Below are 17,289 nucleotides of genomic sequence, written 5' to 3'. Positions count from 1 at the left end.
ATATTACTTTCCAAATCACAGTCGATTGACCCCTCCGCCCGCCCCCCAACACTTAAGGAGGGGTTTACGTTAAGATCGCCCACCCTCCCGTCCTGAAGACAGCCGCCAAAGAGAAATCCCTCGCCCCCATCCAAGAAGCGCACGTGTGCACGCGCATCCGCGTTCCCACCCAGAGGGAGGGGGAGAAAGGGGGCATGGGCGCGTCCCCACGACCACCAAGTCCTCGCCTGGGGAGGGGGAGCGAGCGGGGCCTCCTCTGCTCCGAGCGAGGAGGAGGAGGCGGCGGAGGAGGCGGGGAGGGGAAGAGCAGCCAGGCTCGGGTGCGCAGAGAGGCGAGGCGAGGCGAGGCGAGGCGAGGCGGCGAACTCGCCGGAGGAGGAGCAGCGCGGAGGCTCCGCTCGGGGTCCGGGCCGGGCCGGAGCTGGAGCGCAGCCAGGCGGCGGCGGCGGCGGCAGCGGCGGCAGCGGCAGCACCCACCGCCGCGCCGCGTGAAGGTCCCCGCGCTGCGCTCCCCGCCCGCCCGGAGGGCTCGCCGGAGACGCGCCGCTCCCACGTACGGCCCGGGGCTGGCGGGGCGCTTCCCCGCTCGGCAGCGCGCCGCGGGGGGAAGGCGGGCGGGCGGGCTGGCCGGGGCAGCGCTAGCCGAGGGTCGGGAGGGAGCCGCAGCCGCAGCAGCAGCCGGGGAGCCCCGCCGCCCCGCGCCTGCTCCATCCCGCGCGCCGACGAAGCGGGGCGCAGCTTCCCCGCGCCGGGCCGGGGGCCGGGGGCCGCGGAGCCGGATGGCGCCTGGGAAGAGCGAGGAGGCACGGCGGAGCAGCCGAGCCCCGTCCCGGGAGGCCGCTCGCTCCTCCGGAGAGGCGGCGGCCAGCGGGAGGGCGGGCGGCGGCGGTTCGCCCCGGACGCCGTGCGCCCTGCCCCGGTGCCCAGATCCGGCGAGCGTGGCGCGCGGCTTCGGGCGCCGGCGGGCGCAGCGGGGCGCCGAAGTGGGGATGGGGGTGCGCGGGGTCTCCCCTCCCCCAGGCCTGGGCTGGGGGAAAACCGGCGCCGCTTCGGGCCGAAGGGGCTGTGAGTTCCCAGCGAGGGGTTGGCCGGCGTCCCGGGCCGCGCTGACCCGGGAGCCGGGCGAGGGCTCTCCCGCCCTGGCTGTGGACTAACCCTGGGGCGCTGGGGAGGCTCTGCCCCAGCCAGCTTTCCGGGAGATTCAGAAGTAAAGTGACTTGGGAATGAAGCTCAGAGAGATGAAGGCAGGTCAGGTCATTCCTTGGGGGCAGGGGGTGGAATGGAGCGGAAGAAGCGCGTTTAGTGGCGCTCTCAGGTTCCTGGAGGGGAAAAAAAATCGTAATTTCAGGTTGAGATTGTGGGAAGAGAGAGATTAATATTGCCTGCTCCCCCCAGATGCCCCTAACTCCTCCTTCAGGTGTTCAGACACCGGAGAGCCGAGTTCGTCTTTGGTAGGCAAAAATCAGAAGGCTCTGCCAGCGCCTTTTCCGACGAGCCCATTTTGTGAAAAGGCGTCCCATTTGGGGATCTGCAACTTACTGCCTCGGCTGCACGGAGTGGCTGGAGCAAGGCGGGGTTTAAATTCGAGGTTTTTCGAGACTTTGCATCCCAGCTTAAGACCGGCTTGCAAGGCAGAGCCTGACATTCTCACCTGCAGGAAAGCAAGAGAGGTTGAATTGCGGGGGATGAGACCACCCCTAGAAGCAGGGGCCCTCCCGAGGTTGCCAAACTCCAAATCTTGACTTGTGAGGCCTGCTGAAGATAGTCATTCTTTCCTTTTGCTATTGATGGTCTTCACTGTGAGAGCTTGGGATAGCTTCCAGGGGAAGAGCGTTCTGAATTTTCACCCCATAGGTTGAGCTGAGCATGGGAGAAGGCACCCCATGAGCCCTGGGGACTTGGCACAGGGTCCCCTGCCCCCTCTTCCCCGCTTAACCCTTTGCTGCATTGCTTCTGAACCATTGGGAAGGGAAGGCCGTAGGCTCTCTGTCCCAGAGAAGGCTGGAGAAATCGATAGCGTCCTTTTTATTTCTATGTCATATCCCTTCTTTCCTCCAAGGGGCTCCAGAGAAACCAGGCTTAGCCTCACAACAACCCTGAAAGGTAGGCTCAGCTGAAAAGGGTCCCAAGCGCAATCCACAATCTTTCCAACAGGGACCGCAGGCCTTCTGAGGACTGACTGGAGCCCAGCTGGCTGGCTGAGGACCCTTCTGCCCGAATCCTCTTCTCCCTCCCAGGGAGAAGAGGTGGATTTTCTGCAGCTCAGCGGCTTTCATCTTCATTACCCCCTTCTTCCTCCTGCCCCCCTGCCCCCCCCAGTCATGGTGGGTCACCTGCAGTTGCAAGGAATGGAAAACAGCACCAAGGAGAAGAACAAGGAAAGTCTGCTGGACAGTCCTGATTCGGGGCTGCCCCCTAGCCCGAGCCCCCCTTTCTACTCCTTGTCTCCAGGCACAGCTGAGAACAAAGCTGTGATTTCTGAGCAGGATCATGGGCCCACGAGAGATGCCCAGGAAGGGAAACTGGTAAGTTTGTCAAGTTCTCTCTCTCTCTCTCTCTCTCTCTCTGTCTGTGCAATTTGCTGGCCTTGTTCAGAGAAACCTGGATTTTAATTTGGGATTTCTGCGTTCTGTGCAAATACCTCCTTGCTGGTCTGTAGCCTTTCCTGTTACAGAATGTGCTGTAATCATCGAACGCATCTCCCATTTGAGGCCACCAATATTGGCCAAGAGTTGGGGCATTCCTAAAGTGTGATACCAACTCTCTTGACAGAAGTGGGTTTTTTAACTACAGTTATAAATGGATTCCCCCCCACACACAACTTGACTGGACAACTCCTGGCATAGGTGTCTGTGTCATCAATAACTTGACACATTCCTTTTACCTGGTCACCTTGCCCGGATTTTTAATCACCCCTAGCAACCCAGCAGATGATTATAAACTGACCTGAACTGAATGCCAGTTCCGACTGGCATGAAAAGACCTACTAGGGACTCTAGATGCTAAGATAAAATAGAACTTTGTTGTTGCTGTTCTAGGAACAATTGCAACGAGTTAATACCATTTGCTTTTCTGGAACGAATCTGCTTGGAGCTTGATGCTATCAGAAGGAGCGTTTTGCTGGTTGAACCACTAGGGAATAAAGCCGGCCATTTCTCACCCAAGCTGCAGGCATAGTAACGTTCCTAGTTTTTTTTTTTACTTTCCAGATGCCTAGTTGCTTGACCATTGGCTTGTCTTTAAGTTCTGAAATATTCTGTTAATTCTTCCAGAAGTTGGTACTTAAATGTTTAGCGTTAAGACCTTTAGCAGAAGATAATGTCCCCCAACAGCAGGATGCACAGTGCCCAGCAGCAAAGTGCAATTCAGCTCCCAAGGACCTGGATGGGCACCACAATCCTTGCCTTCGCTTGTGTGGACGAGGTGATCATGGCACACCAGGATGTGGTTTCATTAGCTGGGCACGGCGTGCAATGTGAACTCAGCCATGGGGTTGTATGAATTGAGGTTTTAGGCTTCTGCAGGCAGGCTGTTTAATCAGCAGATTGTACGTCCAGGGCATTTTATATATAGGAATCCAGTCTTGTTCTGTTCCCTTATTTGGAAGATGAACCCATTTCACATGACAAGAGTGGGGTGCTGGCCAAGATTCTGCAGGAAACAGGCAGGAGCTAGTATTGGCTGTGCAAGTTTGTGCACTGAGGGGGAAGCTTTCAAGTTTCTAGCCCTTATGGAGCAGAGAGACAGCTGAAAGCGCAAGGAAGCGTCTAGGCTAACAAGAAGCAGAATTGGGTTGTGAAGCGCTGAGGATGAAGGCAGAATGTGAAAGTCTCATCATCCAGTCCAGGTTCTTTTAGAATCTATTTATCTATCTATCTATCTATCTATCTATCTATCTATTTATTTTTCAAACTTTGTTACTGCCCATCTCCCCCAAAAGAGGGACTCTGGGCGGGGGAATATGTGAATATGTGGGGGTCCCAAAGTGGGCAGGAGAAGAAACCCCCTTTTTCTTAAATCCCTCATTTTTTTTCAAATGGATTCGTCTCCCCTTTCTCCTTCATTTTGCCCATCATCTGCTGCCCAAACATTATCACCGGAGATCCTCAATCTAGGACATCTGCATACAAAAGAGAGAATCCAGCTACAATTAGCAAGGAGTGAGGATTTTTTTCTGGAAAGCTAAAATCTTCCTTATTCTTCCATTTCCAGTTGGTTAGGGTGGGATGGCTGTGGATGCTTGTCTATTTGGAGCAGTGTTTCTCAACCTTGGCAACTTTAAGATAGGTGGATTTCAACTCCCAGAATTCCCCATGGCTGGCTGGGGAATTCTGGGAGTTGAAGTCCACCCATCTTCAAGTTGCTCGGGTTGAGAAACACTGGTTTGGAGTATAGCACGGGTAAATCTGCCTGATTATTTGGTGGGCATATTCCAGTTTTTCTGGGCATAAGCATGGATTTTCTCCCTGTGTAAATAGCAAGGCAGAGTAGACTTAACTAACTGTATTTACATAGTATGTTTAAAACCAGGGTGCTGAATTGACCATTTTCTAAGCTTGCACACTGTCTTGTATCCTAAACTAATTAACTAATTAAAGAGCCAACAGGGTGAACTCTAGTCAAGCTTATTACATTGAGCAAATGAATCTCTTAGCTCCTGACCACACCGGTTGCAAGTGTCCCATGAGTTTAGCCATGGGCAGGCCGAACGGTTGTGGGTGAGTGGAAGTTGTTGCATTGTTTTCACACTCCTTGGTCTGTGTGGGAACCAGTTGGCTTCCCTGGAATTAATCAGAGCCAAACAAGGGGAGGAGCTAAATTCAGTGGATTTCTAAATCCAGAAAAAAATCAGCGCTTTCCAAAAATCCACAGCGCAAGCCTTCCTTGTTGCAGCGGTAAGGTTAAAAAACCGAGAGGCCTTGTCGTTTCTTTAATTTGCCTTTATGGCAGGCTTTCCTTGGGAAAAATGAGGTCCTGGCTGTTTTTCATCCCTCTCTTGGCTGGCTGAAACTTGGGAATCTCTCAATCTCTAAACAAACAAAGTAGGAAAAAAACAGGATCTCAGCCTCACTCACTGCATGCACATTCACTTCCTGCCTTTCAAAGGAACCCGGGTTCTAGGTTTGCATCGTCAGCTAGCCCAATGGGCTTGATTTGTATAACCTAGAAGCCACCTGAAAAAGAGCTAGCCAAGATTCACGCTAACCAAGCCAAGAATCTGCTGGATTTTTACCTGACTGGCTTGACATCTTGGGTAAACATCCTCTGCATTTCTATAAAGGCGGGATAGAAAATAAATACATAAAAATAATCCAATAATACTTCTTGGAAACTTCTTAGGGAAGCGACAGACTTAGCAAAGGCCACGCGCACCTCTCTCTCTGCACTGGTTTCAGCTCCTACCATGTGCAGAAGAAAAGCTGCGATTGGGAGAGAGTCATCATCCCCTTCCAAGCGGCTGTCTTTGGGCCGGGGGCCAATAAAACCCGTGCAGGCTGACTCAGACCCGGAGAAAGAAAACCGTTCTGCTGTGCCTGCTTCTGGAGCGGCTGGAAATCAGTGGCCGTGGCCAAGATGCGCGCTTTTCTCAGCTGCCCCAGCTTGCTCTTCCCCAGCACCAGATGATGGCCAAAGACCGCTTAGATTTTTAAAAGCTCTGCGGGCAGTGAGCTGTTGCAAGAAACGGTGGACTTCCCTGGGGGAAGTCACCTCACCAGCACGCATCTTATCTATAAATAAATAACATATTTATTATTCGTTGTCTTGCTTTGATGCCCTTCTTCCCCTTGGAGGAAACCTCCTGCCCCATCAGGGACATGTAACCAAGCCTTGCAGTTACAGAATGTCCCTGTTTCAGATGCCAGCCACCAGCACATGCCCTTTCCTAGGCTGGTCCTAGAATCACAGGGTGGGAAGGAACCTTGAACTTCTTCTAGTCCAACCCTCGTTCTGTCCCTCCATACCTCCTTTGTCCTGTGCAGCAAATTGTGTTTGATGACCACCAGACCCAGCTGCTGGACACTGACGATGAGGTGAAGCCACAAGAAGAGGTCTTAGGACCCCCAGAAGACTGTCTTGAGGCCAGGGAATACCTTCTGAACTTTAAGGAGGAAGTCTCACTGATGGGACAGGTCATCTTTCAAATCTGGGAGATCCCAGTCCAAAGCCTGTTCAGCTCTTGTGTCTTTCATTCCTCAGAGCTTTTGTCTGTGTAAAAAAGAAGGAAGAAATATGGGAAAAGCAGAGGAGGATTCAGGAAGACCGCCCCATCCCACCCCAGTTAAATTTTGGCGAACAAGGCCAAGCGATTGCACCTTCCACCCCTGTCCATCATCTCTTGGGTCCTCAACTCAAGCAGTCCAGTCTCACTCTTCCTGGTTATGTTTGCATCAAGAACGCCGGAAGTAACGTTTTTGAGCCATTTTTCCCCCTCCCCGGTGTGAAGAACGGTTGAATATTAAGGAGGAGCGTTGACCCAACTCCCTCATAGTTGCCTGTGCTAATTGGAAGCTTTCTTGTCCTACTTGGATCGGTTGGCCAAACAGAATCATTGCTATGGAACAACAGCCAAGTAGCCTTGATAACCCAGGGACAGAGAGATTTATAACTGTAGGTGAGATTCCTGCCCCAAATTGGCAGGGCTTTCATTGTGGATATTACCCCCTTTCACCCGAAGCAACGTAAAGTGATTTTTCTCCCATTTTGTTATAACAGGGATACACCCCTTGGGTGCCCTATCCCACGGTGTGTCATAAAATCATCCTGGGGGGTAATACTTCAAGAGCTTCATATGATGCTCCTGAGGTGCAGTCCTGTGCAAAAGTTTTAGGCAGGTGTGAAAAAAGTGCTGTAAAGTACGAATGCTTTCAAAAATATATATTGTAATCGTTTGTTTATCAATGTACAAAATGCAAAGTGAGCGAACAGAAGAGAAATCCAAATCAAATCAGTATTTGGTGTGACCACCCTTTGCCTTCAAAACAGCACCAGTTTGTCTAGGTGCGCCTGCACACAGTTTTTGAAGGAACTTGGCAGGTAGGTTGTTCCAAACATCTTGGAGGACTAACCACAGATCTCCTGTGGATGTAGGCCTGGTCTCAGCATCACTGAGTCTGTCTGGGGTTACATGAAGAGACAGAAGGATTTGAGGCAGCCTACAAGAACTGATGCTGTTTTGAAGGCAAAGGGTGGTCACCCAAATATTGATTTGATTCGGATTTCTCTTCTGTTTGCTCACTTTGCATTTTGTAAATTGATAAACAATTACAATATATACTGTTGAAAGCATTCTTACTTTACAGCATTTTTTCACACCTGCCTGAAACTTTTGCACAGGATTGTATCCCTTGGTGGATGAGCACTTTTACACCCACAGGAGGTGCCAGTACCTCTGGCACGAGAGCAGGGTCACCTACTTGGTGTGTGCCCTGGGTATTAAACCTGCGCAAAGCAGGTGTGAACATGAATGGGGGAACCTGCGTTTGGTTGGCCAACAAATGCCTTCTTTCGGGCACAGTTCTCAGGGGTGAAGCGCAGCTGAGTCAGCTGCAGCTGGGCCTGCTCAAGCAACACTCCAGATGTTCCTTCCAGCATCTGTGTTCTGAGCATGATTAGAAGGCCAGAAGATGCTCCAATGTCCAGAAAAGGGGTTAGGATGTCGCTTGCTTTTTGTGTCTTTTTTTCAAAGGCTCTGCAGTGAACGGATATGGGAAGGGCCGGTTTGCTGAAAGACCAGGCTTTGGCGTTTTTACAGACAAGCCAGGAGTGGGTCAGGGCGGGGTTCCTGGGCCTCCCTCCTGTGTTTATGCTCCTCCGATGGCTCGTTGGACCTTGCCAAAAAAAAGAGTCAAATGCCAAACTTTGGGCGAAAAGGCATTCTGCATTGTCAGGAGCGTGGCGAAACTTCACTTGCCTTCCATAATTTATTTGCAGTACCACATTTCTGCTTCCTTGGCACCGAGCTTAGATTCCTTGGCCTAGGTTTGAGATCTCCCCCCCCACACACCATTTTTGGCCAGGGGTCCATATAGCTCTGGCACCGACGGCTGCTGCATTGCTAGGATTTCAAGCCCTCGTCTGGTTGTGGTTACTGAAATTGCCCGTGGCAGCTTGCTTCAGAAGTGTGTGGTGTGTCTCTGCGTTAACCCAGCTGGCTTAGCTAGATTCCCGTTGTGCAAACCAGAAACCCATGTTGCTTGGACCCCCGATTGGAGGGGATCCCTTCTTTCTTTCTTTCTTTCTTTCTTTCTTTCTTTCTTTCTTTCTTTCTTTCTTTCTTTCTTTCTTTCTTTCCTTCTGGCAGCTGGAAGAGCAGCTGAGAAAGATCCAGGACAGGATTAAAAGTCCTGCTTAACCATCAATTTAATATTTGAGAGGGACAGTTGTACCACTCTTCTGCTTTCCCCCATGAATCCATCTTCTCTCTCCTTGGAGCTGCTGCAGCCTCTTCACATCCTCCCTGAATTCTCTGTATCAGCAGGTACACGTAACAGGAGTGTATTCGAGAGAGAGAGCGAGCGAGAAAAGTGCTGGTGATAAAGAGAAAAGGAATATTAGGAAGAGGGGCTAATTACTAAATCCGTACAGCAAGTGGAACAGAATCCGGAAGACATTTACAGGTAGTCCTCACTTAAAGACCACAACTGGGACTGGAATTTTGATTGCAAAGCAAAGCGGTCATTAAGCAAATCCAACCTGATTTTATGATCTGTTTTGCTGTGGTCATTAAGCGAATCACAGGCGTTAAGCGAACCACGTGGTCGTTAAACAAATCACACAGCTCCCCATTGATTTGCTTGCCAGAAGCTGGCCGAAAATGGTGATCGTGTGACCACGGGATGCTGCGACGGTCATAAATGAGAACCAGTTGCCAAGCGCCCAAATCGTGATCATGTGACCACAGGGGATGCTGTGATGATTGTAAGTGTGAGGATCAGTCTTCAGTCCATTTTTTCAGCACTGTGGTAAGTCCGAACCATCACTAAATGAATGGTTGTTAAGCGAGGACTACCTGTATGTCAGCTTTCAGTGTCACCCAAGGTGCTAGTCCCTAAGAACTTTCCACATCCTGATACCCTCTGTTATTTCAGGGGTCAGCCCACAGGGGCACACACCTTCTAATTCAGTGCAGTGGTCTCTTACCTGCTTGCAGTGAATGGAAATATTTGCAATATTTTGTTTGTCCATACTTCAGGGTTTTATTTCCAGGGACGTATGAATATCTCTCTTGGTTGCCTTAACTCCACCTCTCCCTCTCTCTCCCTCTGTATTGTGCTGGGAAGATTTTTCTCCTCCGTGCAATTAAAGGGGAAAACACCTGCTGTTCTGTGTCCTTTCCTTCCATTTGCAGCAGGAAGATTTAGGATGATTGGCGCTCCTGATTGGAACGTTGAATCAACGCACGCTGCACAGATCCAAAATATGCATTGTTCTCTGTTTTATTTGGATGTTCCCTGGAGTATGTAAACAGTCTTATGCATCTCTGGATACTGATAAAGGCCGCTATCCAGAAAGTTACCATCTGCTACTCCATAAATCTCATAACAAAATATCATGTTGGGTTTTTTTTTTCATGCAGATTGCCCCCTGCAGCTGGGAATATGACAGCCCTTACGCGTAACTGATTAGAGGGCAGGCCTTCCAGATGTTTTAGAACAGTGTTTCTCAACCTCAGCAATTTTAAGATGTGTGGACTTCAACTCCCAGAATTCCCCATCCAACCATGCTGGCTGGAGAATTCTGGGAGTTGAAGTCCACACATTTTAACAGGGGAATTCTGGGAGTTGAAGTCCACACATCTTAACGGGGATTCTGGGAGTTGAAGTCCACACATCTTAAAGTTGCTGAAGTTGAGAAACACTGTTTTAGACTACAGTCCCCTTCAACCCAGCCAAGAGGGCCAGTGGTTAAGGATTATGGGAGTTACTATATACGCAAACAATCAAGAGGATGCTCAGCAAATAGAAGTGTTTTAGACATACTGTGCTGAAACAATAACTAAAGATTTATGCTTCGTCTCAGGAAGGAAGGCTGTAATTTTCTTTTTCGTTGCAGGAAGATGGTTGAAAAGCAAAGTAGCTTTTGAAGAATGAATGTTGGCCTTAAATTCTCAGCATGGTCTTTTAAAATCCTCTGCTATGCACCCCAGATAGCTGGCTGGGATTAAGTTACCAATTAAAGCGGGCAGATTTGTGAATCGCAACCCCAAAAGTATCTTCACTCCTTCTTGCCCGTGCAAGAAAGGGATTGGGTTAAAGGCAGTACCAGAGTTACATCAGAAATGCTGTGTGCCATTTCTGGTGCACACCCCAGCTGTTGTTGATTATGGCAGAGTAGAATACCCTAATTAAGAAGGAGCTGAATGTGCATTTTTGTTTGTTTGTTTCAAAGTTCCTGGGAAAAAAACAAGTGTGGCTAATGGGAAAATGGTGTGGTTCAATCTCGAACTCAGGGCTAGGATCCAGGGGTTCATAACTTTGGAGCAGGAGCTAAGAGTCAGGACTGGGCCCTTGGGTCAGACCTGTGGATGTCCAGCCACCCCCAAGTGGATAAACAGGAAATTTAAAAACATCATACAATTAGGTAAAAATGTTCAATATTTCAGTGATTACTTTTAAGTAACTGAATAAGTTCTCATCTCTCTCATTTATTTCTATCTCTATCATCTGTCATCTATCTATATCTATCTATCATCTATCCATCCATCTATCCATCTATCTACACACACACACACACACACACTATATTCGTAAAAACTACAAATCACTGTTAATATCCTAGTAATATATGAATAACAACAGTAATAGTTAGCCCAGTGAAATGAGATTAAGAAGTACCGTAATTTCTATCTGAACTATTAAAGGCTGTGCTTAAGAATCCACATTTTGGACATGCTGCAAACCCTTATACAGAGCTGCAGTCCAAACGGGGCTTCCAAGCTGAATTCAATCCTGTATCAAGTTTGCTTCTGATTTGGGACCTCGAGGCATGCTCCCAGAGTTTCATTAGCCGTTCTCCTGTGGAAGGAACTGTCCGTATTTTTTCAATAGAAAGCACGGAGCATCCCAGAAGCAGTTCGCATCTGCAAAGCTAATGGCAGTGGATTTGGTGGGAATGTAAGGTTTAATGCAGTGTTTCTCCACCTTAGCAACTTTAAGCTGTCTGGACTTCAGCTCCCAGAATTCCCCAGCCCCATCTACGCCGGTGACAGTCCTCCAGTGGGAGAGTCATGTTTAAAGGATTGACATGCTTAGAAGTTCACTCCATGTCAAATTCACACAAGGCTGGTAGGCTTGCCCGCGTATACATATATATTAGAAGCAGGGTGCAGCTCTGCCAGGTTTTTCAAACATCCAGTCAATATCTAGAACTGTTTCCCTGCTTTCTACTCCTGGCACTTATTTGGAAGGACTTTAATGAAGAACAGATGATCCAGCTGTGCCCTGTGAAATTGGGTGGCTTGATCAGCATCCGCCCTGCGACACAAAGAGTTTTCGGGAACAGTTGGAATTTAGGGTGATTCATCAGGACCAGAATGTTTACTTGAATTAAGTCAGGATCTGCTCCTGTTCTTCTGGTTTATTTTCCTTTTCCCCCCCTATAGATTCCTTATGTTCTTCTGAACGCCTCTGCTTTTGAAATCAGACCTCGAATGTGCCCCATATTTTTTGGGGAAAGCATAGAGGTCAACCCTGATCCGGTGCAGGAAATCAGGTAAAGGACAGCTTGCTCTTTGATGCTATTCCCTCTTGCTCCGTCTTCTGCAAAAATAAATAAATAAATAATCAGCAGCATTTATGAATGACTTAAGGGCTGGTTTAGTTGGGATGGCTGCGGGGGCAAGGCGGGGTGGAAAGTGACGGCTGGACGTAAAAGGTGGGAGAGGGAAGGGACTTACATCTTGCATTGAATTTATCTCTGATTCGAAGCAGAAAATTGGGGCTTGAATTCTGGGCATCTGGATGGGTAGGGAGGTAAATGGGCTTCCAGCTCCTTCCCAGTTTAGCCACATTATCTCCCAGCTGAAACATCCCCAAAAGGGGTCATTGCAAAAAGGTGAAAACATCCCAGCCACATTTCACAGGGCAATTTTGCTCCTCACCAGTTGGGAACTTATTTTAAAGAGAAATCGCCAAAGAGGCTGCCAGCTGCGGGCACATATTTTCCTTTTTTTTTTTTTTTTCCAGTTGCCTTCATTTAGGCTGGTGTTTTCCCCACCAAAGCCTTTGCAAGGCTCTGAACTGAACTGCAAAACTCATTAAGCAGATTGGGTTTCGCCTGCTGCGCCCTGGGCCAAGCCTCATCGTTGAGGGCGTTGGCAAAGGCTGTGCACCACGCCTGGCGTCTAATCTTTTTATACCAGACTCTCAGTTTCTTCAGCTGCTACTGGTTTCTCCCTGAGAGACACAGAAGCAGCAGATTGCAGAGGGCCAGTCCCCTGAAGACAGGGCAGCTTTTCTCAAATGGGAAAAGCTTGCTGCTCCAGGGGGTTCGCCAAAATCTGTCAAAAGAGCCCTTTGCCAATTCTAGAAGCGGAAGGGGTCCTTAAGGCCATCTAGTCCAACCTGCTGGCCTGTGCAGGAACCTCAATGAAAGCATCCCTGACAGAATCCAGATGTCCAGCAGAGCGGAGCCCCGCATCTCCATAGACCGGTGTTTCTCAACCTTGGCCACTTTAAGACATGTGGTGATTTCAACTCCCAGAATCCCCCAACCAGCCAAGCAGAAATCGTGGTCTTTCAGAAAAATAGAGAAGTTTAGTGTTGTGGCCTACCTCAGGGGCAGACACGCAACTGAAGAGATTCTCAGGGGTTGAATTTGGAGCGAACTTGGGGTTGGTGCAGCGGGCAAGGTTCAGCTTGCAACGTTCATTGCCCTAACCAGTGGCGTCCTAGCTCCAGTTTGTTGTGACGGATGCTGGCTTAGAGCCAACCAGGATTCCTCTCCTACTCCTCTTCTACCTCTTTCCTGTTTCCCTTGCACAGATGCAACTCGGAGATCAAGTACGGCTCAGAGAGGCATTACCGAGACGACGTCTTCTACCACCCCGTGCCCACCATCACGACGTACCGAGAGACTGTCGTGGTGGCCCCCAACTGCACTTGGCGCAGCTACAAATCTCAGCTCTTTTTCGAGCCTCGCCAGAAGCCCCTCAGGTTCCAGAGCACCACCATCATTTTCCCGAAACGTGCCAAAAACCTCTACCGGACCACGCTGAACTACAGGCTGGGGTCGGCCAAGAGGTGGTTCGCCTCCAGTGTGCAGCTAGCCTTGTGCGAAGAGAACTTTATGTACCCCGAGAACTTGCCATAGGCCTCCTGGGGGTCATCAACCTACAGTGCAGATCTGCCCTTTTCAGACTTCATCGCCATCTGGCGGAGGCACCTCTGAAACGGCAGCTGGGTTACGATTTTCCCCTGCCGACTTGATTGTGGGCCACTCAAGCGTTTTTCATGTCCCAAGGACCGGCTGGGAGAACCATTCTCATCTGAAGAGGTTAAAACGGCGGCTGGATACTGCTCCTCCCTGGATCCAGCCTGTTTATGTAGCACTTAAATGCAATTTCAATAGCGAGGCCTTGCTTAGTAGTTTGCTATTTAAAATGCCCCAAGCTATTCCTTTCTATTGGGGCTTGAATTCTGGGCGTCTGGATGGGTAGGGAGGTAAATGGGCTTCCAGCTCCTTCCCAGTTAGCCACATTATCTCCCAGCCGAAACATCCCCAAAAGGGGTCATTGCAAAAGGTGAAAACATCCCATCACCTTTCGGGAGATTTCTTTGTTGCTTATAGAATGCTGAGCATTGGAAAAGGGTATTATCCAAGAAGCTCATCGCCAGTTTGAGCAACTGAAGCATTCATCTCCTCCAGGGAATTTTACTAGAAAGCCCAAGATAGCAGTGATGGGGTCAGAGTCAGGATTTACACATAGATGCAACCACCAGAATGTGGAGGAATTTTTCGTAGGAATCATGTGGGCCAAAGAGTTGTAAGGTTAGCTTTTGAGCGGAAAAAACAACAACAGTTGTCTTGGACCAAATGTCTTTTTTTTCCCCAAAAAAAACATTCCCACTAAGGCTTTCTGAATGAAGAGTTTGCCTCTCTAAATGCCTGGGATGGATTTTCATCAAATGCATGGAAACAAGGAGATGCAGCTTAAAATTGCCAGCCATTGTGCAACTGGAGAATTGAAGAAAACTGCGTATGGAGCCACGCAACCGTCTCATTGCTACTGTATTTACTGCTTGGAAAGACTGGGGCTTTGAGCATATCTGGGCTGCAAAAATGCGGACCACCATTCGAAGCAGCACAGAGAGAGACCGACAATTCTAACGGATAGACTAGCACTGTGGGCAGCGCTGATTTGATCTTCGCTGTGCTGCTTTAAAAAACAAAAACAGCCTTTGAAAGGAGGACAAATCCAAATGAATCTTTTGGCACGATCAGAAAGTCAGAATTTTGGAGAAATTCTTACTGTGAATGATCTTAAAAGAGTGCCTTGGTGAAAAAAGCAGTGATAAACTTTTTTTTGTATTTAAGACTAGAGAAATTGAATCAAGGAGAAGAAAGTAGGCAACTTGCTGGAAGTGTTGTTTATGGATGGTAGACTTGTTTAGAAAGGGCTCAATTTTAGGGAAATGGTTAAGGAAGTAAATCATTCTTTAAATATATACATATATGACAGCTTTAATTGTCTATCCAATGTTGAGCGGCTTGCCTGCTTTCTCAAGTTGCACAGATCAACAGGACTACAGCTAGTCCTCACTTAACAACCATTTGTTTAGTGATGGTTCAGACTTACAACAGTGCTGAAAAAAACTGACTTACACTTAGGACCTCACACTTAGGACCATCACAGCATCGTCCCCCAGTCACGTGATCACAATTCAGGTGCTTGGCAACCAGTTTGCATTTATGACCATTGCAGTGTCCTGTGGTCATGTGATTGCCATTTTTGGCCTTCCCATCTGGCTTCTGGCAAGCAAAATCAATGGGGAACCATGTGATTCGCTTAACAACGGCCACAAAATGGTCACAAAATTGGGTCGGATTCACTTGGTGACCACTTCACTTAGCAACCAAAATTCTGGTCCCAGTTGTGGTCATTAAGCGAGGAGTACCTGTAAACCAGGGACGTCCACAGCGATAGTCACTGGCTTCAACGTGGTGGTGGAGACCGGATGATCAAAGGTGTCCCTTTGCTTAAGGTGCATTGTGCACATTGTATGTACACATAAAAGGGGTGGGGCTGGGACTGCCTGGTCCTCCCCTCCATTTTGAAGCCTGTGAGAGTCACTGTGGACTCCCCCAGACTAAATGACAGAATTATGCCTCCAGAAAGACTTAACAGTGTCCAAAACCAGCAAAAGGATTTAAACAAAGCCATGACTATTTGCATTCAAAATCTGCATTGTTTGGAGGGGGGTGGTAGAAAACATGTGAATCTGAATCAGAGGTCTCCCATTGTCGGATTGGAACTTTTTAAAAAATAAAATCATCCTTCAGCTGCAGTGGGTGGTTTTTTTAAAAAAACCAAGCTGACACATGGACAAGACTGGGAAGTCCACGGGTTGAACATCTACACGGCTGGTCGCCAAGGAGCTGAAGTTCTAGCGGACGGCTTGTGCGCCGTCGCATTCCTTCCCTTCCGTTTCCCACATGAAGCCAGCATGCTTAAGCTCTACACCCTTCTCCAGGTGGTTTAGATTAGGGCCCGCAAAAATATCCAGAAGGAAAAGATGCGAACGGCTGCATGGGTTGGGCGGCACAGGCGTTTGACAAAGGGACCTTTTTGGCCAACACAACTTAGCTGGGCTTCCCCCAGATCTCACAACTGAGGACCTCAGAAGGTTGGGTTGGTGTGTATTCAACTGAAGGGACAGTTGTAGCTCTAGGAAGTATGCATGGTTTAATGCTAGAGTCATGGGAGAAACCGCAGGATGTACTACTCAGAGGTAAATCAGGAGGAAGAAGAGAAAAGAAGTTACTACCCCTCTATATTCTTGTTTCAGTGAATGAGCTTTTCTTTCTCTGCTCAGTTAGCTTGGTGTTTAACAAAAGGCCGCACGTACACGGGTGTGCCCCTTTTCCCTCACGTGAATAGCCACACTGGTCATATGTGTACAGTGTCCTTCCTGATATCCATGTATGAAGCAAGGTCACAGCTTTGACGCAACGTGAATGTGTCACATTTAAGATTTTTGTAGGTATTTGAAGCTAAGCTCTTGCAGAGGAAGGATTAATAGCCGGACAGGTTTCAAATAGGGTTGTGTCTGATGCAACAGCCAATTATTGGTTAGACTCCGATCTACTCTAGATTAGACTGCAAACCACAGTTGTGTCTTTCAGGCATACAGCCGAACCGTAGTTGGTTCTTGTTCATCTTCCTTCGGATATTTATCTCAGATGCAGCAAATTACGCTTTGGACTTCCCTGTTGGCTGCAAAACCTTGTTGTTGTAGAAAAGGTGCGTTACGTCTGAATCCGTGATGGCTTTGAATACACTTTTAGGTTCATCGAGCATCATAATAGTGTTAGAAAGGTGAAGTTAAAATGCAAGTGTACGAATGTGGCGGCGGGAGATGATTCAGTGATGGGAAGTGGGGTTTTAGAGAATACCTAATGACTCTTGGGATCTTAGATCCATAATTACGTTTTCATAGCTCTGCTCTTTCTGAACGCTAATGGAAGTATTTTGCTGTTTTATATGTTACAGTAAGGCAGTGTTTTTCAAACTTGGCAGCTCGAAGAGGCCTGCCGGCCGGGGAATTCTGGGAGGTGAAGTCCACACCTTGCAAAGTTGCCAAGTTTGAAAAACACTGCAATAAGGTATTTTGCGGTGCCTTTTTATTTTTATCTCTCTATAAATGTATATATTCCTCCTGTTGCCTCTTCAATAATGCCTTCCTGTTCAACTAACAGAAATAATTTAAGGATTTCCAAAGGTGTTTAAAAACATATCTATCTTAATAAAATGAGGAAAAGATTCCAATTTTTGGTAGGTCTGTTGTGATTTAATGAACACACCCCTATTCATCATATCGAGAGCTGAACTTGGATTAGGGCTGTTGAGTTTCTCTGTTTTTTTTTTCCCATCATCTTATTTATTTATGGTATTTCTACACTGACAACTTCATCCAGACTCCCAGGGGTTTACAACCACATAAAATCATGCAACGGCCTCACATCCACCCTAGCAAACGAATACTGGCATCCATCTTCCATCCCATGTACTTTATTAGATCCTGTCTTTTATAACACAAGCTCAAGGCAGCTTATAGCCCCCTTTTCCTC

General features: G+C 48.3%; 1 protein-coding gene across 2 annotated transcripts; it reads left to right on the top strand.

Moving 5' to 3' along the window:
• Window positions 1-469: 469 nt before the first annotated feature.
• Window positions 470-16,987, top strand: RFLNA (refilin A). Of its 2 annotated transcripts, none has more exons than XM_063315667.1 (4): window positions 470-553; window positions 2,155-2,525; window positions 11,603-11,712; window positions 12,984-16,987. In XM_063315667.1, exons 2-4 carry the CDS (start codon window positions 2,322-2,324, stop codon window positions 13,309-13,311), a joined length of 642 nt encoding a protein of 213 aa, XP_063171737.1. In that variant the 5' UTR covers window positions 470-553; window positions 2,155-2,321; the 3' UTR covers window positions 13,312-16,987. The 2 variants fall into 2 exon arrangements, with proteins under 2 accessions (XP_063171737.1, XP_063171735.1); XM_063315665.1 differs by lacking the exon at window positions 470-553 and adding an exon at window positions 1,057-1,253 and having other exon boundaries at window positions 2,164-2,525.
• Window positions 16,988-17,289: the final 302 nt, after the last annotated feature.

This window comes from Candoia aspera, chromosome 15, assembly GCF_035149785.1.
Source record: "Candoia aspera isolate rCanAsp1 chromosome 15, rCanAsp1.hap2, whole genome shotgun sequence".
Classification (NCBI taxonomy): domain Eukaryota; kingdom Metazoa; phylum Chordata; class Lepidosauria; order Squamata; family Boidae; genus Candoia; species Candoia aspera.
This window is presented reverse-complemented; position numbering and strand designations above follow the sequence as displayed.

Bases quoted from the DNA above. Each gene is read 5' to 3' on its own strand.
- RFLNA (XM_063315667.1), top strand. From the start codon at position 2,322: ATGGTGGGTCACCTGCAGTTGCAAGGAATGGAAAACAGCACCAAGGAG. The intron at 2,526-11,602 runs GTAAGTTTGTCA...CCCCCCCTATAG, and splicing joins ATGCCCAGGAAGGGAAACTG to ATTCCTTATGTTCTTCTGAA. The intron at 11,713-12,983 runs GTAAAGGACAGC...TCCCTTGCACAG, and splicing joins GATCCGGTGCAGGAAATCAG to ATGCAACTCGGAGATCAAGT.